General features: G+C 36.6%; 1 protein-coding gene and 1 long non-coding RNA gene across 2 annotated transcripts in view; one reads left to right on the top strand and one right to left on the bottom strand.

Moving 5' to 3' along the window:
- LOC108520039 (uncharacterized) overlaps positions 1-5,248 on the bottom strand; it is a 7,449-nt gene extending 2,201 nt beyond the window's left edge. The window contains exons 1-2 of the long non-coding RNA XR_001882813.1: positions 5,134-5,248; positions 4,631-4,788 (exon numbers count right to left, since the gene is read on the bottom strand). This is a non-coding gene — a long non-coding RNA (uncharacterized LOC108520039). The remainder of the gene's footprint in view (positions 1-4,630; positions 4,789-5,133) is intronic.
- The window catches only part of PDE5A (phosphodiesterase 5A), a 142,566-nt gene extending 119,352 nt beyond the window's left edge, over positions 1-23,214 (top strand). The window contains exons 15-21 of the mRNA XM_017859302.1: positions 6,472-6,559; positions 9,923-10,023; positions 11,672-11,749; positions 13,000-13,063; positions 14,964-15,038; positions 16,371-16,454; positions 18,871-23,214. Coding sequence (XP_017714791.1) covers positions 6,472-6,559; positions 9,923-10,023; positions 11,672-11,749; positions 13,000-13,063; positions 14,964-15,038; positions 16,371-16,454; positions 18,871-19,008 — 628 coding nt within the window. The 3' untranslated portion in view covers positions 19,009-23,214. The remainder of the gene's footprint in view (positions 1-6,471; positions 6,560-9,922; positions 10,024-11,671; positions 11,750-12,999; positions 13,064-14,963; positions 15,039-16,370; positions 16,455-18,870) is intronic.
- Positions 23,215-26,869: the final 3,655 nt, after the last annotated feature.

The raw sequence follows: 26,869 nt of genomic DNA, 5'->3' as shown, positions 1-26,869 counted from the left end.
AAAAAAAAAAAAAAAAAAAGAAAATGTCCTGGGAAAAACTCATCGACTGCAGAATCTTGCTTTCACACACACACCACAAAGCAGACTTCAACTTTAAAAAAAAAAAAAAAAAGTTAAAGCAGTTTCAAAGATTCTTCCTACATCCCTGTGGTTTCAGTAGAGGAAACCAAGAATTTTCCAGGGATTTCTCTTTTTTTCTTTCCTTGCTGGTAAATGAGTGATACTTAAAGTAGAATTTTCTTAGGCAGGGGACTCAGGGGAGTGAGTACCATAAATATTCCCGTGTAAAGTACTATCTTCTAAAAAGGTATGCTGTGTCCAGCCCTCATCAGATATTCAAGCTAATATTTAGAGAAAATCAAAATAATAAAACAATGCACAGAGATGAAAGTAATTTACCAAAAAGAGAAAAAATGCTCATGTGGTAGCAAAGTTAGAAACTGAGGTTGTCCTCATTCATTCTTGAACATCTGTTCAGAAAATTACCCTGAAATTACCTTGAAAGAAGATATTTCTTCAATAGAAAGTTGGCCCTTGAGTCGTCATTTGATTATTTGATGCCTTCTTTGATTAGGAAACTACCATTGTAGAGGAGTTCTACAGGTATGCCAGTGGCATGTATGAGGGAAGAGTTCACTGCTCATGCTTACTTCTCCCACTTGGGTGAATCAAGAAAAGAATGAGGGCCAGGCACGGTGGCTCACACTCGTAATCCCAGCACTTTGGGAGCCGAGGCAGGTGGATCATGAGGTGAGGAGTTCGAGACCAGCCTGGCCAGTATGGTGAAACCCCGTCTCTACTAAAAATACAAAAAAATTAGCCAGGCATGGTGGTGGGTGCCTGTAATCCCAGCTACTCAGAAGGCTGAGGCAGGAGAATTGCTTGAACCCAGGAGGCAGAGGTTGCCGTGAGCTGTGATGTCACCACAGACTCCAGCCTGGGCAACAGAGCAAGACTCCATCTCAAAAAAAAAAAAAAAAAAAAAGAAGAATGATCTCAGACAGATACTGAATTCTTATCTCAAAAATAGGCAGTAATAGGAACAAAATGGCTGAAGTGCAGACAACCACTAGAGAAAACACAATTGTAGCATTTGGGTTGTGTAGAGAAATTACCTGCATTAGGCCTGCATTTAATATAAGAAGACTGTTGTAGATGCATTTATTTAATTAGATTCAAGTTTGGTGTTGATAAAATAATGCAGTGAAATTATGTTATGTTCTAGGCAGATAGATAATGAATAATTATTATACTAGGGCGTTTGCCCTTTGCAAGGCAGAAAGAGAGTAATAGAAGTATAAAATATGATTCTTGTCATTAAGGAATTGTCATAGTCTCATGAAGTAATAGTGATCACTACAAGAACATTTCTAGTCCTGAGTTATGTAGAGCAGGACTGTAAGTGTTCAGCAGAGAAGACTGGTCAAGTCAGATGTAGTACAACTCTATTGTTAATGGAGGAAATGAGATGTAAACTTGGTCTTAAAATATGGGTAAGATTTAGAAAGGAGAAAGGATAAATATATTTCAGGAGCACCATGAGGTAAGCACTTTCTTGGAATAGTGGTAATAGCTAGCTTGACTAGAGTTAGAAGGTTCACATTGATTAGGAATGAAAAAGAAGAGAATGAACAAATGGAAACTTTCTGAGGCAGGGTTATAAAACTAAGCAGTGCATTATAGATTTGATATGGGTGGGAAAAAGGAGCCTCTGGAGTGTGTAATAAGCACACGGTTTTAGGAAAGAAGTCTGAATGTAAGCTACAAGGTGAATGGGTAGAAATTAGAACCACAGAGCTCAACTAGAAAGCTGTTACAGCAAGTCAGATATAAACTGAAAAATCACATATTGGCTAGAGAGAGGAAGAGGGTGAAGGAGAAAAAGAAAGTTTTTTAATTTAATAATAAGCAGCTAGTTATATGTAAGCATGAAGGAAGGAGATATGACTTCTGGTCCAAGAAATTGGAACAGTGATGGTGCCATTGATGAAAATAAAAGAGCTGGGAAATATGTATATGTGTGCACTGAGAGAGAGGGATGACAAGAATGGAGGTTAGGGGAGTTCTGGCAATAAGTCGAGTAGAAGATAATAAATAGGGTGGTAGTTAGAAGTGGTAAAATGATCAAACGAATGTGTTTTTTTTCAAGGTTAGAGATGCAGTAAAATCAGGGGGAAAAAATCTCCTGGTAGCCACAAGGATATTTGTGTATATTTGTCCTGGGAGAACTTGTGCTATGCCATGACTGTCTTCTCTGCTGTAATAGAGGACAGAATTGAGCTGAAGTCATGGTCTGGCAGTGGGAGTAGAGGGTCAGCAGGATATGAGAGACTTTAAAGGGCACTACACCAGCACAAAATCACGTGTGAAGTTCAAGCTGGGTAAAGTCCATTTTATCCATGAATGAGATGATCCCTGGTCAGGTTGGAGATCTTGAGAGCCTGGAGATCTGACTATGAATAAAGTGAAAGTTCAATTCAATTAGACCTACGTCTGTAGTAAATACTAATAATAGAAGCTAAAACTTTATATAGGCCTTATGGCATTTGAAACGTTTTGCACTTTTATGTATTAGTTTATTTAGTCCTTATACCACCATACAGTGGCTGTGATGGTTATGGTAGTTAAGAGCCAACTTGAGCCACATGGCCGGCTTCAAATCTTGGCTTTTCCTCTTACTCTGTAACCTTGTGCGAGTCATTAAACTTCTCTATGTCCCTGTTTCCTTCTTTGTGTAACAGAATAATTAAAGTACCTATCTTCTGGGATTTTCATAAGGATTAAAGGGGTATAAATAGATGTAAAGTGCTTAGAATATTTCCTGACACATGTTAAATGCTCTACAGGTCTTAGCTATTTTCACAAGGGAATGTTCTTAGCAACAGATAGGAGTTAAAGATCTTGCTTTGTCCTGTGGTCAATAAAGGAAGTGGCAAAAATACTGTGCACAGTAGAACCTAGTAGCTGTGGAACAAAGAAGCAGAGCCCTGTCCATCGTTATGTGCAAAGAGATAATCAGTAGTGTCAAGGAGGTCAGAGAACTGTGAGGTCAAAAGGTGAAATGAATCATCATTATGAATATCTATGTCATTGAATATGATTATAGACAATGAGAAAGCAAAAAAAAAAAAAAAAAGGTTGATTGGGAGAAGAAGGCAATATTGATGATTTGAAGAGAAATGATGAAGTAAAGAACTAAATGGGATTGAAGGTTACAAAGAGATTGTTAGAGAATTGAGCCCAGAGTAATATATACGGCTGAGAAGCAGAACCAGAGACATTGTTAGTCTTTGGTGACATAGGCAGACTGGGGTGGCAATATAGTTCCCTACCCCCATGGGGCCTTCATTTTCTGTAGATTTCTAAGGCTTCCTATTTCTAAAATATTGGTCTGATTTCTGCATTGGGCATCTTAATACTACTGTCAGAGATAGACCAACAACTGTGCAGAACAGAGGAAAATGCAAAGTGAGTGTGCTGGTCCATTAGGGCTCACTGACAGCAGCGTGGGAACAAAATTCTTTAGCAGTAGTGGTTTAAATGGGTCCTTCTGTTGCAATTTTAAAGAAGCCACATAGTCTTGTGTTTGAAAGAGGAAAATGCAACGGATATAGAATACACTGATCTCCATGAATGTTTTTATATACAGGAAATTTGGGGCATTTGTCACTCTGTTATTGATTCATAAATCTGTATTTTTAGAATCTAAGTAAAGACAAACACAGTTTGCATTCATCTATCTCACAAGCCAAGAATTTTCTCTAATGTGAAACAGTCCCTTCTGTGTCATCTAAAAATGTAATGTTTGAAGTTCTAACTTGTTTGTGTTATATCCACCTAATAGCATTTCATAGTCCAGCCCCTAAGTAGGTCAATGAGTGGATACTATGTGCCTTTAAAGTACTTTGGTATCCTAAGACAGTGTGATGTGTTGAAGAGGATATACTTGAATGCCAGCTCTACCATTTATATCAACCTTGAGCACATTATTTTTCACTGAGCCTTTGATTGTCTAGAAAGCAAAAAGATGGCAACTTTAGAAAGGTCTCAGCCGAGGTTACCCTTGAGGCACAACCTGAGATGAAAGTCAGTGTGCATATAGCTTATTTGTGAATATGACCCCAGGGAGCAGGAATGCGGGACTGGGAAGGAAGCAGGGAAGAAAGGAAAGGCAGTAGAGGGATGAGTTATCCAGATGTCCACCCATACTGGGTCTTAGTCTTCCCAGGCCCTTTGGAGGAGTCTTATGAAATAAGACCCAGAACTGTTGACTGGCAAGACAAAGGCAGTTGTCCCTAGGTCTATGTACTCCACTGGTCCAAGGTGGTCCGCAGGCCTTCACTCTTTCACACTTTCAGGTTGAATAAATATGAGTGCAGAGAAAATTCCTTTGGGCACCAGCTGTGGGGTCAGAAAGCTCTAAGGCAGAAGTGAGAGGTATTAAAGGTAGGCTGGGGCATTCTAATTGGTACTTGCATGAAGTCTGTTAAAGCATGCACGAAACTGGACACTACATCAGTGGATGAGTAAGAGGTGGGATTGAGGGTTTTGATGTGGTAAATGGGAATTCCCTGCCCAGGGTTATTGTAAAAATTAAATATAATAAACTAAAAAAACTAAAGCACACTACCTGACATGTTATAGGCTCTCGTTATAGGCCATCTCCCTGGATGATCTCATCTACTCGCATGCCAGGATTACTATCTGCATGTTGGTGCATTCCAAATCTATATCACCAGCCCAGACTGAGTTCAGACATTTATATCCTTTTGGGTCTATTTCAGGCACCTTAAAATGAACAGATCCAACATTCAGCTAGTCAGCTTCCCCTGCTTCATCCCCCATCTTTGATCATCATCTCCCTTTTCCTATGGCAGTAAATGAGGTCAGCATCCCAAGGCAGAGACTTTAACATTCATACTTTTTCCCTTTATCTCCCTCATCCCCTCATCTCCCTCATCCCACTCCTAGTCAGAAGTCATTACCAGTTCCTATCTGATCTACTCTTAAACAGCTCTCAGATGTCTGCTTCTCTTCCTTTGGGCTGCTGCCACTCTAATCTAGGCTCTCTCTTACTTAGATTACTAGAAGTTTCCCAGTAGTCTCCTAACTCCCAGTAGTCTTGATACATACACAATATCTGTTTCCAGTAAGTTCATCCTTTTTCAGAAATGTACTCGTGTTACTCTGTTGATTGTCATCCCATTTTCCAATGCTAAGCACAGTACCTGATCCATAGTCCAACTCACTAAATATGGAAGGAGCAAAGAAGACAAGAAGGGCAAGAATTAATTTGAGAAAGGTTAGGGCAACAGTAACATTGATAAATTAGCAATATAGACAACACTTTAAACAATAAGAATAGATGAAATTATCTGTCCTCTTACCTTTATTTTCACTATACTATTTTCGTTTTCCCTCAGGTTTCTCTCACTTTACCCATTTTTCCCCTACATTACATTTCTTCAGTCTTAGGTAGCTTCTCTATCTTCAACAAATTAAATGCAAAGTAAAATAATCATTCAGATAGTAATAGGGAGAAATAACAAATCAGTTGTATTATCCACCACTTGTATATGGAGCTTTACAATTCACAAAGCCCTTTCCTATAAATTTTATGAACAGAGGCTTTCAGAAATTTCATCTTTTTCTTATGAAGAAATAGTGAAAACTATGCTTAATATTCACATGTGAAGGGTCCTGAGAAACATGAGGTGGAGGATTGTGCTTGTCGTGCTTTCAAGCTTTATTTGTGACTGTCTCAGAGATATAATGAACTGAGTATAATGTCATTTCCTTTCTCTTCATTCAGCCAAAGGGTCTCTACTGCCACCAAGTTCAATTAGCAGAACTAGCAGGATATTCTGCACTAAAATGACCTGGATCCCACATGGGGAACTTTCCAACTCAGCCGTCTCTTTCCTTCCTTCCAAGGGAGCATGTGCCCTGAGTATCCTTCTTTTTCTTGCCTTTCATCAGTCATACCCGAGTTAATTCCATCTCAGTTGGTCCTTTTCTTATTTGCAGGCACACATGAATAAGCTGACCTTCAGCCGAGCATTATTTCAGAGGAAAAGCTAATGTGAATTTGTTTCAGATTTTATATCAATTGCAGTTTTGAAATTGAAAAATATAATTGGTACAACTATTTCAGTGGGTTTTTTTTTCCATGTTTGGAGGTATTAATTTTTTGATCCTTACTCCTTACTTCTATTTTAATCAGTATTAAAACCAATGAAATTGTTCATACTTTGCACTGGCGATGGTTCCATTCATGTTTGAAAACAGTTTGACTCTTGGTATTTGTTTCCCAGAGATTACCTCACTCTTTTCTCAGTAAAAGGAGGGAAAATTGTTGATTAATTTTGTGAAGTAGTCTCTTTTTTAGTTAAACAGTAATAAAAATGTACTGATAAACTGGCACATTAAGGAAATTGATCTTTTTTCCTTTCTTCAACAAAATATTTTCAGAAGTGAACATCCACTTGCCCAGCTCTACTGCCATTCAATCATGGAACACCATCATTTTGACCAGTGCTTGATGATTCTTAATAGTCCAGTAAGTACCTAATTTATTGTTGTGGAATTTTAAAAGAGAGCTTTATAAATTCAGTTTTATTTTTAGTTCTTGGATTTATTCCCAGCATCATAAATTCTTGCACATACTTTATTCCTTTTTGGGTAAGGAAGGCAAAGCCAAAACATTTAAGATCCTCACAGCCTCACTTCTCTAGACAGCCAGAACTGTCTACATGTTGCCTGATAAGGGAAATTTGGTTATTCTACTCTATGTGGCTATTCCAAATTAGAAACAAACAAAAATGTGTATTTTGTGGCTCTCAGTTAATTCTGGTTTTTTTGAAATGAAGTGGTTTCTATAGCTCAAACATTTGTTTTCACAAGGCAATACCTTTTCTTCTTTTTACTGAAACTTCCAGTTACTAAGAAACAATTTTATTAAAGAATAAAGCTATTTACTACTTGGTGAAATGAATATTTATCAACATAAGAAAGCATATGCTATGCTATGCTAAACATACTTATGTTAAGGAAAACAAGATTGATTTAATATGCACCAGGATATTAACAATGGTTGTGCTGGTGTAATGAAATTGTTAATTTTGGGGGGGGGGGGGATTGTTCATTATTTACATTATCTCCTGTGTGTAGGTATTACCTTAATAAGAAGAAAAAATGAAAGTTTTAACTATTACATTGAACATACACAATGCATGACATATAATCTTAAAACAATTTTACCACAATATCACTAAGTTTACTCAGTGGGGCTAGTTCTTTCCTGAGCCCTGGAAAAAAATTCAGGGATTCCCATCACTTTTCTGGTCATGATTTTATAAGTAAAAACCCTCTAGTTACTTTAGGTCCCAATATATAGTATAGAGTTCTCAAGTCAGAAACCAAAATGTGTACGCCTGGGTAGCAGTCCAAATTTTGAACATGATTTAACGTTTCACGTTTTCTGTTACTGCACTGGTAGGCTTCTCCCATTCCCTACCTTGTGTTTCTTCTAACTCCTTCCTCTCTCCCCAGCCTCCATGTAGTTTCTTACCCCTTCATACTTGGAGAATGGGAAGGGAGAATAGGTAAGAAATGTTAAAACATTCTTAACAGACTGGTACTGATGTGAGTGTCTTGCCTTTTAAGACAAGAGTCAGACCCAAGTCTACTCTAGCCCCACCTCCACCCACTAAATGATAGGAGACATACACAGGGACTGCATGCCCCTCTCTCTTACCTGAGGTAAAGGGGAACTCACTCTCATGCCTCCCTCAACACCTCAGTGTGGAGGAAGAGTTAAAAGTTATATAGCCTGTTTTGGCACCCTCCTTATAAAGTCTGTATGTGGTCTAGTACAGATTGTTTTTCTACAACATGTGATTGTTTAGTATGAATTATATCATGTGTGATTGGGAGGTAGAAGGATGGTATCAGTATACCATAGACATTCTATCATTTCATACACAGCCTCCCTGGGGTAAGAGGTGCCAGAATTATAGAAGTTGAATTCTGACCTTCAGCAAGAAAGAAAAAAGCCCTCCCCTTAGCTCCTGCATATGCAGCCCTTTCCATTCTTTCTTAGGAATATTAAAAATGAGCACTTGCACCTGAGGCTGTCTCCCTCACTTTGGACTGCTGTAGCCTCTCGGGAGCTTGCTCTTCTTTCAATGCCCACCTTAATAGCAGACTTATTGTCTCAACAATCAATTCTATATGCATGATTGCAGGGCCCCCACAAACCAGCATTTCTACTTGATTGTTTTTGTCCATCTTTAATGTCCTCAGAGATAGCCTCCAGACCAGCCAGACTGGCCCGTCCAAGTTACTTCCAGAGGAACCAATTCTTGGTTTGGTTTGTGCTCTGGTTACAAAGTTGCATAGGTTTTGAGTGGTCTTTCCCAATACCATTTTTTTGCACAATCCATGTTATTTTTAGTGTACAGTTTTTCAGAACTGAAATTTCTCAGGAATGTATATGTCATGTTATAGTAGGAATATCTGTACTTTTGCTATCTGTGTGTTTCCACTAAAACTTTCATTTCAATATCGCATTACAAATTTAGCCCCAAAGAAAGAAAATATGCTAACTTTTTTAAAAGCATATTTTACAGTATTCCTATCAACTGACCTGTTACTATGTAACTTATTATGTAATATGTTGTTGCTTAATATATAAGGAATCTGGTTATCTATATGGCTGGCTCAAATTATAAGACCTATCTATATGGTCTATCTTTGTAAGCATAATTACACAAGAAATTATATCCTCAGCCTTTGGGAGTAAAAAGTAAAAATATAGCACCAAAAGACATTTCATCTTCCACTTGAAATTATTTTATCTTAAAATAAGTATCAGAAGGTATTTTCTGAATAGTTTTCTGTTTAGCCTAGAATCTAAAATGATTTAGTATTTAAAATAATGTTTATGGTTGTAATTATAGATTATTGTCATTAATTAGATCCATGCCACGATTTCAGCATCTAGTTATCCTCTAACCAATGTGTTTTGCCCTCAGCCTAACATACCCAGAAGTTCCACTGTCTTCATAACAAATCCCCTGCCTTCAGATCTCTTTCCTAAGCATCTGGGTTTTTTCTTGGCCCTAAGATATAGGAAGCATATCTGACTCAACTTAGAGATGTTGTTTTGATTGTATTAGGAGTGCCTGGTCTATGTATTTTACTTAGTTCAAGATTAGAGAACTACTATGCTTTAAATTACAGACAAGAAATAAAAAAGGGTTACATAGTGAAAACTTTGAATGATTTGCACATGGATTAGCTACCTTTTAAATATTCCTTATAGATGTTTCAACCCACGCTTTCTTTCTCCACTGACCAGTAAGCACCCTTTGGCTCATGCCCTTTACCCATCTATATTAAGATGTCCCTAAGGAATATGCACTGTTATCATAACTGACCAAGTTAAAATTATATAAATTTGCACCAGAAATGTTATTGGATTTATTTAAAATGTCATAGAGAAGTGACTTTTTTCATACTCCATTGTTTAAAAATTTTACCACTTCATTCTTCATATCCATTAATATGGCTTTGATTTTTTTCAAAGTTTTACTTGCTGTTCAATTATAGCAATTAGTCTGCCCTGTGGAAAAGAATAGCTTTAGATTTTAAGTCTGGACTAAGGCTTAAAGAGTATAAAAGTTGGAAAAACATGCGTATATAGGCAGATGAAGCATCATGAAGCAGTTTACATGTATGACAGAGGGGTGGGGTAGGAACATAGAGGAGAAACATTATTTCATGGTATTTAAGTATGCCCTCCACATTCATGAGTTTAGAATACCGGGCATGTGTTTAAGATATGTGAATGTGTTTCCAGATTTTGTTCTTGTCCGCAGCTTCTCCAGGGTACTAATGTTGGTTTTCTTTTTTTATAAAGGGCAATCAGATTCTCAGTGGCCTCTCCATTGAAGAATATAAGACCACATTGAAAATAATCAAACAAGCTATTTTAGCTACAGACCTAGCACTGTACATTAAGTAAGTTTTAAGAAATAACCTGAGAAATAGGTCTTTGAAGTCTTTGCATTGTTTCAAACTTTTGACATCCATACTGAGAAATTTCAAAACACAAATGTCCTGGCAAAGCTGCTTATCAGACTATGGAGCAGTTTCTTAAAGGGTAGCCAGAAAAGTCTACTCCTTTGGCTTACTTACTGCTGAACATTAAGAATATCTATTATTTCTGATGTTTATCTACTGCTGTGTCTCTGAAACTATATACAAATCTAATAGCCATCTCAAGGTCAGTCATTCCAAGCCATGTTGTCCCAAGATTATATAAGTCATTTGCTTTTCCTCCTTTCCCTTGCTCCCCACAACTTCTGACCATTTCATGACTCCTTTATACCGTTGTTCAAGCTTAGTTGGGCAGGAAAAGGAGTTACTGCCAAGCAAGTAACTCTTGTTTCTTTTCATTTGATTTTGGCAGAAGAATATTTATGTAGAACTTTGAAGTTGTTGATTAGAGTCATCTCTGTGATTATGCATATTCATGATTAAACTGCCTTTCTAAAAACTAGAAAACACTTTCCTGCATTTGAGCAATCATAAGTTTCCAACTCCTAGCTGAGATCTTTGATGCATGTGTAGGAATGAGGGGAGTCAGGGAATCACACTCAGGATTTCCTTGTAACAGGAGTCTCTCTTCTTCTGTAAGGGATTCACATTTATGGTTGTAGTCACTCTTAGGAGAAGTAAAAACCAAATAGAATAAACACACAAAAACATCTGCCAGATATCTACTCTTATACATCTAGAAGTAACTGTATGTGCCTACTTAATTGGTTTTTAGAGCATTTTGAGGTTAAGACAAAATAATATATATCAATAGTATACTTCAGTTTATTAGAAATAATTGCAGAATAAGGATTATCAAATTACCAAGAATTTGAAAAATACCTGTAACCACAATGCCTTTCCAACCTTTATAGGCCACATGGGTCTCTCCTTTGAATCCTTATGAAACCTGCTTTTCATTTTTTATAATCATACACTATCAGTTTTATTACCAAAGTTTTTCTTGAGTCTTGTGTCTCCAGGTAGATATTAAACACTGCAAAAAGAAAAATTTTTGTCTTATGCCTTCTCAAAATGCTTAACAATACTGGGCACGTAAGAGGTATTCACTGTACACCGAATATTATTATATTCACTGAAAAATAACAAATATTATTTTAAACTTTACCTAGTCTTTATTTACTTCAGAAGCACTTCGTAACTTTATATACTTTTTATCCTCTCTCATGAAATAAATGATAAACTGAAACCTATAGATTATGCCATACACTTAAAATATCTGAAATCATTCTCAGCATCAAAGTTTTAACTCATACTGTTTCATTTTTCTTAAAATAACAAATATTCAAGAATTGAAATTACCACTATTTGTGATCTATAGTTAAAAATTAGGTGAGATTTAATGTTTCATCGAAAGCAAATGATAGAAGAGGGAAAGTGAGGTATTAAAGATTTGTAAATGATGATTTTTTATACTGGGTTCTAAGATGGGAAAAAAATAGACGTTTTTTTTTTAACCAAAAATTTACTCCATGAGTCTTTGTAGAACAAAGGGATAAGAGCCTGGGTAATTGTTATAACTAGCAATTTTTTTTTTTAAACGTTATAGGAGGCGAGGAGAATTTTTTGAACTTATAAGAAAAAATCAATTCAATTTGGAAGATCCTCATCAAAAGGAGTTGTTTTTGTAAGTAGGTTAACTATCTTTAAAGCTGAAGTTTTTTATCTAGTTAATTTTCTCACCATTTTTTCTCACTATTAGTTTTATTGCAATTATTTGTTATAATATGATGATTTTAAAACCTGTCAGATTTTCCAGAGGGTTGTACAAAGAGTAAATTTGAATATTTACTTGAAAAGAAGTGCATTTGCAAATCCAAGTGAATGAATTGTTTCTTTGTTCTAGAAAAGCCTTTAAAATGTCGTAGAGTATCAGTATATGGCTATAGGTTTCCCTTATTCATTTTCCTAATTCATTGTAATGGAAGTGCTGAAAATGGAATTATAAATCTTGTGGAAGTAAGATGCAGCTGCAAAATGTTTACTTCTCTTAAAGAAAATCTGAAAAGGTAGAGCAGTGAAGTCAGAGTCCATACATGGAAGCAATACTATAAAGTCTCTATGATGAAAACAGTTTGATATTGGTGGAAGATCAGTGGAACACAGTAGAAAATCTAGAATTGCATAAGACATATAGTATGTAATAAAGATAACATTCCTAGTTACTGGAGGAAAGAGAGAGATCAGTAGATAACCAAATGGAAAAAGACAAAATTGGATCTACTCTACAGACTTAAATTCCAACTGAAGCATAGAGTTCAATGTAGACACTTAAATCATACAAGCACTGAATAAAAATATAGGTGGCTTCTTCTATAACCTAGGAGTGAAAAAAACTTTCCTAACTATAATTCAACATGCAGAAACAATAAAGGAAAAGGCTGAAAAATGCTTTTCATGTAGAAGTTAGCATGGGTGTGGAGTGAATTAGGATGACCTACTATGATTTCTGATATGACTTTCATCAGTATGATACTTGATGTTATACTTTAATGGTTAATTATTAGTAATCAATGTACTTTCATCATACTGTGACGGTGTGATGAAATATAGAATGGAATACTAAGGTGACAAAAATAATAAAAGCAGGCAAGATTTTACCCAAGGTTAATAATTTTTTAGTCTGCCAATCTGGAGGTAAATGAGGCAGTTTGAGGACAAATTCCCAAAGTTCAAAGGAAAACTGAAACAATGATGCTCTGTTCTAACTGTATCAGTTAGACTTTCATATAAATTGTTTCTTTTTCTTTGGTCTTTATGAACTGCCATTTCCATTGTTTAGAGGGTTTTAACTTTTTTTTATTAGTAACTATTTACTGAGGGTATATAATAACACAAAAGTAAATAGGAGTTTTGGATTTCTTTTTTCCATAACAGAGCAATGCTGATGACAGCGTGTGATCTTTCTGCAATTACAAAACCCTGGCCTATTCAACAACGGGTATGTTGCTTAGTGACAATAACAGTAATAATTAAAAAGTCAAAATAACATTCTACCCAGCAATCCCACTACTAGGTATCTACCTAAAGAAAAATGAATCACTATATAAAAAAGACACTTATATGTTCATCACAGCACCATTTATTATATCATAGCAAAGTCATGGAACTAACCCAAGTGTCCATCAACAGTTGATTAGATAAAGAACATGTGGTACATATGCACCATGGAATACTATGCAGGCATAAAAAGAATCAAGTCATGTTCTTTGCAACAACATGATTGGAGCTGGAGGCCAATTATCCTTAATGAATTAACTAACTCGAAACAGAAAATCAGACACTGCACATTCTCACTTATAAGTGGGAGCCAAACAGTGGGACACATGGACATATAGATGGAAATAACAGATACTGGGACTCCAAAAGGGGGAAAGGTGGGAAAAGAACAAGGGGTGAAAAACTACCCGTTGGGTACAATGTTCACTATTTGGGTAATGGGTATACTAAAAGCCCAGTCCCCACCAATACACAATATACATATATACCAGACATGCACATATACCCCCTAAATCTAAAATAAAATACATTTTTTTAAGTTTTACTCTTAAAGGTAGCTTCTGAAGTAAGTATGGACATTTTTTTTTGGAATTTTAAGTAGTATTAAAACTGATATTTGGACATACAAAGGCTTTTCTTTTAGAAGATGCATTTGCACATAATATTTGTAAGATATATTAAGAAAGACAGCATCTACATTAACACAGCAAAAACATCGCTGTTGATAAGTTTTCATTTCAGTATGATAGGTTGAGCATACCTAATTCAAAACCCCGAAATGCCCCAAAATTCAAAGCACTTTGAGTACTGACATGACACTTACAGGAAATGCTCATTGGACCAGCATTTTAGATTTCAGATTTTTTGATTTGGGATATAACTTATACTTCTGGCTTGTTTCTTAAGGTCATCCCTTTAATGACCTTGAAAATTAGAAGCAGCAAAATTACTTTTCTTATGGTTAACCTTCTAGACTATGCCTCAACTCTAAATAGACATTAACAAGTAGAACAGAGAGATTTCTGGGGCTTGTAGATATAGGAATTATTGATGTAAGATGTCAAGAAGGTTCTGAATGGAGCCTGTTACCAGGAGGCTAGAAAAAAATCCTTCCCTCTAACTAAGTAACTGCTATAATGTTTTGCAGAGGCAATACAGGCTCAGAAAAGTGATGGCTGTCCATGCAGTGACATATATATTGTGTTTGTTTGTTTTTTTTTCAAGATTTCATTTTGAGTCCTTAATGTGCTATTTAGGATTGTTGACAGCCTGCTGTTGGTCAAGGCTCTGGGCTGCGTAGTCAGGTGGCCTAGTAACTCTTCCTACAGTCTCATCTCATGAAACAGACATGCCGAGAAAACAAGATCAGAACTCATTCTCCATGTGCCAAAGCCAACACACCATAAGCACTTAGGTGATCTTTACCTACCTTTCTGCCACATAATAAACAGGACTATATGCCTGTTTCTAACCAGGGAAGATAATAGAAGAGGGAAGAACGTGTCTTCTTATATCCTTTCTTTCTCCTGAATCAAACCTTTGTACATACCGTTTTATGGGGGGAAAATAAATGAAGGAAGAAAACGTTTTAAATAAAATTAAAAGGGAAAAATGTTGGAAGCTACCAAAGAGAGAGAGATGTACCTAAGTGAAAAAGAGTATAATGGAACAGTCAAGAGAGCATGCTTTGGACGTGGACTACTTGTCTTCAGGTATCAAGCTGCTGCTTATTTGCTATAAAATGGAGATATATAGCTCCTAACAGGGCCTTCATTCACAGTCTCTGTTTTAAAGAATGATATGCTTTTCGTTGTCAAAACTGAGTCTGTTATTTATTTCAGATAGCAGAACTTGTAGCAAGTGAATTTTTTGATCAAGGAGACAGAGAGAGAAAAGAACTCAACATAGAACCCACTGTACGTATGAAACCTTGTTGGTAGGAATTCAAATGCATTGTTTTAAAGTTGTAGACTCCTTTCTATGGTCCTATGGCATCTTTCCTTAGGACCACAATTTCTGATTTTGTTAAAACTTTTTTCTCATTGGAAGAATTATACATATTCATTACAGAAAGCAAAACCAATAAAAGGCATAAAAAAGACACTTGGGGTCATCATATTGTATCACTGTTTTTTTTTGTAATTTGTTTTTTCCGCGTATTACAAACCACTTTTCATTTTAACAAATATTCTTATGTACTATCATGATTACATGAAATAGATGTAACCATAATTTACCTACTTCCCTTGGTGTAATGTTTGCAGTGTTCACTGTTACAAACAGCACTGTGATAAATATCCATCATAGATGTTTCACTCCTACTCCTTGGTTCCTGCCATCAAAAGAATTTAATAAAGAAGCTGTGGCTGACAGGGAAAGGAAGGAGAGATACCAAAAGAAACATGGAGGAAAAAAGACCAGATGTCATACCACCACCAGTCTCCCAAGTTTTCTCAGTATTCTACTTGTTTACTCCTTTGTTCAAAGTTCTCCTCAGAAATGTGTTCACAGCAGTGTTTCATCTATAATAGATGTTTATCACAGTGCTGTTTGTAATAGTGAACACTGCAAACATTACACCAAGGGAACTGATAAACCGCTAAACCTCATTCTTCATTATCTTGTTAGCATAAATTCCCAGTTGTCATGTTGAAGGGCAAACAGTATTTAAAGGTCTTTGACACATACTGCCTTTTTACATGGAGTATGGATCTCAAATACAAGTAAAGATTCCTCTCAACCCACTTCTGTTTTTTGGAATGAGTTTCCTTGAAATGAAACAGAGTTTTCCTCTTTTTTTTTTTTTTTTTTTGTATTAATTGCTATCTGACCTTCCTAGGCTAACCCACTGATTCACCTTTCTAGAGCCAGCTTTCATTGTGTTCTTTAAATAAATGCTACACAGTGGCTCATGCCTGTGATGCCAGCACTTTGGGAGGCCAAGGCAGTCAGATCACTTGAGGTCAGGAGTTCTAGACCAGCCTAGCCAACATGGTGAAACCCCATCTCTACTAAAAATAAAAAAAAATTAGCCACGCTTGGTGCTGCACACCTGTAATCCCAGCTACTCGGGAGGCTGAGGCAGGAGAATAGCTTAAACTCGGGAGGTGGAGGTTGCAGTGAGCTGAAATGGCACCACTGCACTCCAGCCTGGACAACAGAGTGAGACTCCATCCCCAAAAATAATAAAATAATAACTAAATAAATAAATGCACATCTGTGTGTTTGGTCTGTATTTGTATTTTCAGGATCTAATGAACAGGGAGAAGAAAAACAAAATCCCAAGTATGCAAGTTGGGTTCATAGACGCCATCTGCTTGCAACTGTATGAGGTATTTATATGAAAACTACTAGACTTGCTAAACTTGGACTGTTATGAATTAGAACCTAAAGTAAATTGAAGAGATTAATATTAGGTGCCTATTTTTTGCTTCTAAATCAAGAAATAAAATTATTACTAGTATGGTTTCTTTTACTGATGAACATGTTTGTACTGAACAAGGAACACATACTAATATCTATTGAGTGCCTACTATGTGCTAATCTCCAACACATTGATTTGGGGATGCTAAGAAGAATTATGTGCCAGTATTACCCTCAAGGAACAATACTGTATATACTGTGCATTAGCATATTCTTTTTTTAAGTCTAAATTTTAGCCTAAATAAAGAAAAGTAATCCAACTTTTTCTCATTGTCATAATGTGGCTTTACTCTAGTTATAAAAATTTTCTGAGGATTAAAAGGAGGTAGGTAGAATATGGCAGGTTCCCATTTCTACGTATCTGCTGGCTTGGCTTTTGGATGGGGGGGTGGTTATTGTAGGCAAATGGATTCTCCCTAAAACATCTAATTTATTAGTTTAGATGTTTATGACTCAGATGCAGAAAGAAGAGGTTGTCTTTGTCTTTGAACGTTTAAACAGAGAACTATTGTAAGTTTTAATTATTTGGAAAAAGAACATTTGTCATGGAGTTATCACAGAATGTCAAAACCAGAAAAAAAAAAAAAAATTTTCTAATCCAGATGTTTGAGATTTAGTAATTGAACTTGTAAAGTTCATCTTCCAATGAGACAGATTATTTGTCCCAAACAGGTGGTTAGTGGGAGAGGTGCATCTACAGTCCAGTTCTCACTCCTACTCCAGGGTTCTCGCCATCAAAAGAATTTAATAAAGAACTGTGGCTGACAGGGAAAGGAAGGAAAGATACCAAAAGAACCATGGAAAAAAAAAAACAGGTGTCATGTGCCACTGTCGTCTCCCCATTTTTCTCAGCATTCTACTTGTTTACTCCTTTGTTTAAAGTTCTTCCTCAGAAGTATGAAGTGTGTTCAGAGCATTGTTTCAAACACTTGGACATCTCATTATTTCCATAACAGATGCTTTCCTTATTGATTGGATTAAGAGTTTCTCCATTAAAAATACTAACGGCTCTTTTGATTTTTCTCTATCCCTGTAAATACAGTCAACATAGTAATCACATCACCTATTATAGATGTTATCCTTCTACTATATATATATATATGTGTATGTATGTATGTATACAAGTATTCATTTTATTTGAATCTGCTGTTGAAATTCTATATGATACTGACATGTATTTTTAACATTATTACAGAAATAGTTATGTTCTCACTGTAGAAAAATCAGAGGTCGGGCATGGTGGCTTAGACCTCTAATCCCAGCACTACTTTGGGAGGCCAAGGCAGGTGGATCACTTGAGCTCAGGAGTTCGAGGCCAGCCTGGCCAACATGGTGAAACCCCATCCCTACAAAAAATAGAAAAATTAGCCAGGTGTGGTGGCATGCGCTTGTAGTCCCAGCCACTTAGAAGACTGAGGCAGGAGAATTGCTTGAGTAGGGGAGGAGGAGGTTGCAGTGAGCTGAGATCCACACCACTGCACTCCAGCCTGGGCAATGGAGTGGAAACCTGTCCTAAAAAAAAGAAGAAAAAGAAAAATCAGAATTACTGAGAAGCAAAAAGGAAAATAAAACCAGTTACAATCCACTACCCAGAGAAAACTACAGATAACATATCGATGTATATGCTTTATGACGTGTTCATATACTTTTCATTTAACAATAATTCAGTAATTGCCTTTTGCAATCCATAATGTCATTATATCCGTATTTTATGTATCAAATGTGTTTCTGTGAGGGTTCTTTTTTTTTTTATTCTGTGGGGGATTTTCCAGCGACAACCTATTGTTGAGTATTTGTAATTTTAGGTGTTTCACTATTAGGAAGAAATCTGAAATGAACATTCTTGTGGCTAAATATTTATGGCACTATAACTGGTACATAATAATGCCACACTGAATTATGAATCTTTATTATAATATAATCCTGGATAAAAGCCTATTTAATGGTACATTATATGAAACCATTCCCTAGAAAAACACAAAAACTAAGCAGCTCCTGATACAGTCACACTTAGGGAGAGCCAACGGTACTACATAGAAACAAAATGGCTTTTTTCCCCTAAAAGTGGATTCCACACAGATCTGCCTCCCTAGCACAGTAATGTTATTTTGGAATGTGTGTTTGCTCTGTCTCTCAGCATGTACTCCTTATCTGTAGTGTTTTAGAAGAATCATGTGTAAATGATCTGTGTATGTGCTCACACAGCTTGTGAAAATTTCAGCAGTGAGTCTGCTCATGAAATGAGTGGCCCTTTGTAACAGGCCTGTGGGAGAGGGCTTATTTCCTGGCTTCTCTCTAGCTGTTTGCTTTCTTTTTTTTCTTTAGGCCCTGACCCACGTGTCAGAGGATTGTTTCCCTTTGCTAGATGGCTGCAGAAAGAACAGGCAGAAATGGCAGGCCCTTGCAGAACAGCAGGAGAAGATGCTGATTAATGGGGAAAGCGGCCAGGCCAAGCGGAACTGAGTGGCCTATTTCATGCAGAGTTGAAGTTTACAGAGACAGTGTGTTCTGCAATATGCCTGGTTTCTTACACACTGTCTGTATAGTGTCTGTATTTGGTATATACTTTGCCACTGCTGTATTTTTATTTTTGCACAACTTTTGAGAGTATAGCATGAATGTTTTTAGAGGACTATTACATATTTTTTTGTATATTTGTTTTATGCTACTGAACTGAAAGGATCAACAACATCCACTGTTAGCACATTGATAAAAGCATTGATTGTGATATTTCATGTACTGCAAAGTGTAAGCAGTATTCTTGCACTGAGGTTTTTTTGCTTGGGGACTATTTTAAATAATTGGTTTTTGTGTTTTCTGAATTACCATTTTTTCAAGACTGTTTGGAATCTTTCCTTTTCAAAAGTAGGTTAGGAGCAAATTAACATACATTCTGTGACATTTAAAGCCTTTACAGGATAGTGAAAAATGGTGGCTGAGTGGATTTTAAGGAGAAATAATTGTATTTGTCAACAATGTCTTTTTTAAAAAGTTAAGGCACTCTGAAACAAATGGAAACTACTATGAAACTGTATTGTAAAGAAAACGTTATTTAATTAACTTGCTGTTTTGTGAGAGAACAGGCCAGAGAGAACTTTGTCATTTCAGTGCAGTACATTTTTCTAAAGGCTACCCATAAAATCACTTTCATCTCACCTACCTGATGCAAAGCAGGTGAAACCTTAGGAGATGATCTAGTCACTGACTTGACTGAGGGATAAGTGTGATCTAGAAATGGAATGGCCTTGGATGTCTGTCAGTGAAGAAAATGTTCTGTTAGAAGATCTCTCTAAGAGTTTTTTTTTTTCCTTCTGGGCTTTCTTTTCAAAATAAAAGTGACAATTGGAGTATTGACCTGAAGTGAGACGTGACTATAGATAAGAGAGTACAAAATGACTCTTTTCCTGTCAATTGAAATTTAAAGAAAAGTTTTAATTATATAAATAGCAAAGGGCTATTGCCAATACTAGGGTCAAAAATGAATTTGAGGAACAGTGGGTAAGAAACTTTATGCCTGAATAACATTTAGCAGTATTGTGATTGAAAAATTACCATATTTTGATGTATAGGACAAGTCAACTGAGATCCAGAGAATTCTGGATGTGAATGCTAAACACTGGCCCTTAACTCATATTCAATGGTATTTTCTTCCCATAACATTTAGAATAGTTAACATTTTCTTAGAATTTGAGCCCATTTAAGTAGATTAATATTCTACATGTGTGCCCCTAAATACACATTTATTCAATATTGGAGAAATACATAACGAATTAAGCAACTGGTCTAGGAAGGGAAAATTTATTTCAAATATGCAGGAATGTTTGGATTTGGGGAGAGTAGAAAGGAGAGATTTGCTTGATTTGTTAATTTCTACCTCCAACCCACAAAAAAAGATATTTGTTCTGAGTTTCTATCACTAATTTGGACAGAAGATTTCTTAAGGACATGGTAATGCAGCATTCTCAAGGACCTTTCACCAAAATGTGTTTTCCATCTGTTTCCCGATTCCCCTAAATTTTGCCTAAAATTCAATATGTTCCTTAAGTTTTTAAAATTCTGAGTGTATATATATATCTTGACATAATGTGGTTTTATTTTTATCATTCTGGTTAAAAAATACACAAAAATAGAAGCAAACCCCATTGTGTTGCCGTTATTTTGTATTTGGTAAAGGTTAATGTAGGAAGTTACCAACTGTTTAATGCTATATGTATTGTATACTTGTATTTTCAGGATATTTTATTTTTTTGCCATACATATAAAATTTGTAAGGTTGCCCCTTGGTGGCACTGGTATGTAAAATACACAGACTATCACTAAAATAATAGCTATATATACATACAGGTGTATACTTATGCATGCGTACATAAATCCTTAGTATAGAAAAATTGCTTAAAGAATAGCAATCTTTAATAAACCTTTTTATTACATTGTGATTTAGCAGTTATGCTAAAATATGTACTTATACTTTAGTAGTTTGTTTGGTCCCCTCTAGTATGTGTCACTGAGAAATTTTTTAAAGACATAGTAGATCGTGTTTAGAGGCTTTGTATGTGTGTCATTTTAATAAGCAAGAAGATATATTTAGATTAGAAATGGTTTGGTCTGCCTTTGAATAATGTTTATTTTACTTTACTAGTTTAGACATTAAAAGAAGCTGGGCAATGCCTATTTTATTTTATTGTTGGATATTTCAGTTCATACAAAGAAGAATACTTCTTTAGGGCTGGTTAACTGGTTCAAATAATTTTTAATTTCCTTTCCAGTATCTTCTCAAGTTGGAAAAATACACATATAGTCCTCCTTCACCTTACTCTATATTTACATTACCCATAACGAGCAAGAAGTACTTGTTCTAGATTTTTTGTTTGTTTAAAGAGAGTAACATGATACCATTTCATTTCAATTTTTAGCCAGAAAAGTCCCCACTATTTTACTAACTTGTTAAAAGATATCTATGTAATTGCCTGGCCTTATGTTTTTCAGTAGATTAGACTGTGCCAATCACAATCCTGGGAGGATTTGTGTAAGTCACTTAACCTCTGTGTGCCTAAACAAGTTGTGCTTTTTTTAAAGGAGTTATGTTTGGGCAAAGCCTTTGTCTTCAAGCAAAATGTCACAGAAGGCAGCTACTTTATAAGCCCAATGGGCGGTGGAGACCACTGTCAGAAATGGGATATTAGTGTAGAGAGAAGGTGATCTATTCCCATGTGTCATTTCTAATGTTGAGTTTCCAAGACTGAACAAAGAGAATATATTTATTCAGCTTCACTTGCAGATCACTAGTAAATGTGAGATTTAGAGCTCATTGAGTACATTGCTTTAAGGTACAAACCCAGGATGATGATGTTGTCATCACTGTCTTTTTATTTTGAAGAATAGTTTCATTTAATAGGAGTATTAGAGATAAGAAAGTATATGAAAATATACTGGAAATATTGGATTCTTGGAGAAAACTGTTCAGTCACAGATATATTCTTGCCTAGCAGTGAAGTGCCTTTATTTTCAGCATAGCAAACAAATATTAGACCTGTTCCAATTTGATTTACAGTTTTTTTCTGTGTTTTTCACCAGATTGTACTCCTAAAACTTAACAGGCTATCACAAGCAATTGTCTTTTGTTTACAAGATTGATTTAAAATGAGAGGATAAAAAAGTCATCATTATCCTCTCTTATGAATAACTGTAGTCAAAATAAGGTGGCACAATTTAATTGTTTTGTGTCAGAAATACATTGACCCGCCTTTTATTGAGTCCTGCCACACGTTAGGTACTGTGCTCAGCTGTGGAGACAGAGCAGTGACCTCAAGGAGCTCACAGTCCCTGAAGGAGGTGCTGGAGAAGAGACTTAGCTTATGATACTGCCGATTTAACGTGAGTTAACACGGGGTATACTGCATCACTTCCATTTTCATCAATAACATATGTTTTATGTACCTTCTTTACCTGAAACTTACTAAGAATCTACCAGTGAACAAACATCCTGTCTTGCAAGTATGAATCAGTTAACCTGTTGATAGTTGAAGAACACTTTAGGAGTTTTGTATTCTTGTACATAGTTTATTTTTTCCATATGCTAGCCAGGTAAAGATTACACAGTTCTTCAGGACTGTTAAATTGTGCATGGTTTTGGACCCCTTCTGCTCTACTACAGAGAGCAAAGAAGAAAGTATTAAAGCTCACTTTACCATTCCATATACTTACTAAAAGCCTGTGTAAACATATCTTAATGAATGTTGTTGAAAGCAATGTAAATAGTTGAACATATAAATTTATATTACAGTTTAAGAAAAGAAAACCTTATGAGGCATCACTAGCCACTGTTAATATCTATTTGTATTCTTATACCTTTTCAATATATTTGAACAAATATAGTTTCTGGCACTATTTTTATACTCGGAAAAGGAGTTACTATGTATATTATGCTTAGCTTTTAAGTCATTTTAAATAACCATGAATGTTGATTTCATTTCTTTCCTTTCCTCCATCATGAGAGTCATTTCAGTTGACTCTTTTATGACAAAATCACTTTAAAAGAACAACTTACCTCCGATTCTTGTATAAAGTCATGAGATGGTCAAGGTGGTTTTCCGTTGTGCAGATTCTTCACCTGTCAGTGGTTTCCTCATTTTGCCATGCTTTGTAAAAATAAAAAGAATGAACAAGTCAGTATGAATACTGTGTGATTATTAGGGGACTCTGAATTTTAAGTGTGGGGAATTAATAGGGGAGTTCAGATTTTAGGCAGGGAGAATGGGCCCAATAGTTTGAGAGACTTTAATCAAGCTAACCTGTGATCCTATTAGCTGAAGAAAAGTAATCCTTTCCTTAGTCTAGACTCTTCTCAGTAATAGTCTTCCTTTTATTAATACTCTTTGCTGCCAGTTTGGAGGCTATGTTTTCCATCTCCTTCTCACTTCAAGTCAATAATGACTCTTTGGAGGGTGATTATTACCAGCCTGATGCTACAGGAGGAGCTGAGGCTTGGAGCTCAATACTTGACCAAATGGCATGAGCTGGATTTGAGCCCAGATCTGTCTAGTTGCAAATCAAGGGTCTATTCCTTAGTTCTCTTTTTGAATTTAAATTTATAAAGGTCTCAAATCTACTCTTACAAGTCAAATGGGCTATCTGGAAGCATTAGAGACAGGAATTCCCTCACCCAGCAGGTTTGGTTTGTCTTGAATTTTTACAGTTAACATTTCTTAATTTAGTTCATCTGGTAATAGCTAAGAAAATGCCTTCACAGAATCCAACACCACTGTATCTCAGTGCTTCTAGTCTAGAGGTGTGAAAGCATCAGTAAATGCAGAATTTCTGATTTCATTATTTTGCCACTAGACAAGCCTTCTTCATGTGGGGCAGTGTACCTAGGTTATGTCTAATTCATAAAGCTAAAAGAAGTAAAGTATAAGCTCATGTAGAACAATATTTTAGATTCTCTAACCACTAGAGAGTGCCAGAGCTTTAGTTATATTTAAAGAAGTAATCTTCCTTCCTNTATGACTTTCCATACAGTAGGAGCTGTACACCCACGCTGGGATTTTGTTCCTAATATCAAGGGGGGGGAGAGCATAATATTACTCCCAATATGGCAAGGGGTGTACATCCCCCCGAGATATTGTTCTTGCCATTCAAAACAGGAAAGGATGACGTGTGATATTCTTTCTAATATCCAGAAAGAAAGAAGAGGATATTCATCCCCATATCACACGAGGGGTACACTCACTCTGACATTTTTCCAAATATGCAGGGGCGAAAGAGGATAATCACATTCCCAATATCGCAGCAAGAGTTGTACACCCCCGTGTGAGATGGTCCTTCATAATGTTCCAAGGCTGAGGGTATATTACTACATATATGGCAGAAAGTGTACACCCCCCAGGGATATTGTTCCCATAATCCTGGAGGGAAGGGGACGATATTACTTTAAATATCACAGAAGGCGTACACGCCTCCAGTGATATTGTTTCTAATTTTCACGTGGGAGAGGAGGATATGACACCCAATATCGCAGGGAGTAGAAACACTCCTGGGATACTATTCTTAATATTCAGGGAGGAAGAGGATGATATTACTCCCAATACAGACAGGTGCACACCCTCTGAGGGTGTACACACTGAGGGTGTACACCCATCTGTGAAAGAGTTCATAATTTCCAGAGGGACAGATGATATTATACTATCATAAACAGGCTGAGTCCACCATGGATCGTCATAGCCGGGGGGAAGAGGGGGTGGCTATTACTCCCCATATCACAGGGGGTGCCTCACCCCCTGCGATGTGGATCATAATAGCCAGAGGGGGAGAGGGGGTGGCTATTACTCCCCATATCGCCGGGGGTGCCTCATCCCCCTGCGATGTGGATCGTAATAGCCGGGGGGGAGAGGGGGTGGCTATTACTCCCCACATCGCAGGGGGTGCCTCACAATATCACAGTTGGGTGTACACTCCTTGCAGTACAAAGAATAATATTATCTTCTCTTCCTTTAGCTCTTGAGAACAATATCACATGGCGGGGGGTGGGGGGGACAACCCCTGCACTATTGGGAATAATATCATTCTCTCTTTTTCTGGATAGTAGGAACAATATCACAGGCGGGATGGACAACCCCTGTGATATTGAGAGTAATATCATCCTCTCCCAACGTGGATATTAGGAACCATATCACAGGGGGCGTGTTCACTTCTTCGATATTGGTAGCGATATCATCCTCTCCTCCCTGGGTATAAGAAACAATGTGACAGGCGGGGTGGACACCTCCCATGACTTGGGGAGTAATATCCCTCCCTGGATATTAGGATCCGCGGTGGACACACAGCGTGTTTATGATTTTGTGAGTAATATCATCTCCCCCTCTAGACATTACGAACAGTATCAAAGACAGGTGTACAGCCTCTGCAATACAGGGAGGAATATCATCCTCTCCCCGCCTGGATATTAGGAACAATATAGGAGTGTTTATAACCCCTGCAATATTGGGAGTAATATCATCCTCTCCCAGGTGGAAATTAGGAACAGTATCATGGGGGGCGTGTACATCCCCTGTGATATTGAAAGTAATATCATCCTCTTCCCTCCTGGATCATGGGAACAACATCACTGGGGGGTGTACACTTTCTGCGATATTGGGAGTAACATCGTCTTCTGTGCCTTGGAATATTAAGGACAATATCACGGGGGGGGGAGGGGCGTGTACATCTTCTGCAATATTGGAATAATATTATCCCCTCTCCCCCTGCATACTAGGAAAGATATCACAGAGTGGGTGTTCACCTCCTGCGATATGGGGACTAATACCATCTTCTCCCCTTCCGGATATCAGGAAGAGTATCACACGGGGGTGTACAGTGTCTGCGATACTGGGAGTAATATCAACCTCTCAGCCTTGGAATATTAAGAAGAATATCACAGGGTGGATGTACACCCCCTGCCATACAGGGAGTAATATCAGCCTCTCCCCTCCATGGATATTAGGAACAATATCCCAGGCTGGGTGCCTCCTGCTCTACGGGGAGTCATATCATCCTCTCCCTTCCAGGATATTAATAACAATATCACAGGGTGGGTGAACACAGCCTGCGATACTGGAATTATTATCATCCTCTCCCCCTCCGGATACTAAGAACAATATCACAGAAGATCTGTACCCTCCCTGCGATATTGGGAGTAATATCATATGCTTCTTCCGTGAATATTAGGTTCAATATCACCACGTGGCTGACCATTCATTGCTATGTTGGGAGTCATGTTATACTCTACCCTCCTAGATATTAGGATCAGTGTCACAGTGTGAGTGTACCCCTACTGCGATATTAAAACTAAAATCATGCTCTCCATCCCTGGATATTAGGAACATCACAGGTAGCTGTACACCCCCTGTGGTATTAGGAGTAATAATATGATTAATTATTAAACATCAATGATCAATTTTAATAATTATCAATGATACTATTAATAGGATACTATTATTAATTATGTAATTATTTTAAATATATGATTATGCACGCTTAAAATTATTAATATTAATGTCATTTAACAATATGATTAGTTCTTAATATTATTATTTTACCAACATCACTTAGTATTGATTTAAGTAACATTACTGATATCATTAATTTATTAATAGTGATATTACTGTTAATTATTAATACTAATCATTAACATTGTTAACCAGTATTAATTTTTACTATCTTTATTGTGATTATTAATATTGATGATTACTATTAATTCTTATATTAATATTAATAATTAATAGACTTGTTCCTGATATCCGGCGGGGAGAGGATATTACTCCCAATATTGAAGAAAGTGTACACCCCT

This window comes from Rhinopithecus bieti, unplaced genomic scaffold (genome assembly GCF_001698545.2).
Source record: "Rhinopithecus bieti isolate Rb0 unplaced genomic scaffold, ASM169854v2 scaffold_48387, whole genome shotgun sequence".
Lineage (NCBI taxonomy): Eukaryota > Metazoa > Chordata > Mammalia > Primates > Cercopithecidae > Rhinopithecus > Rhinopithecus bieti.
This window is presented reverse-complemented; position numbering and strand designations above follow the sequence as displayed.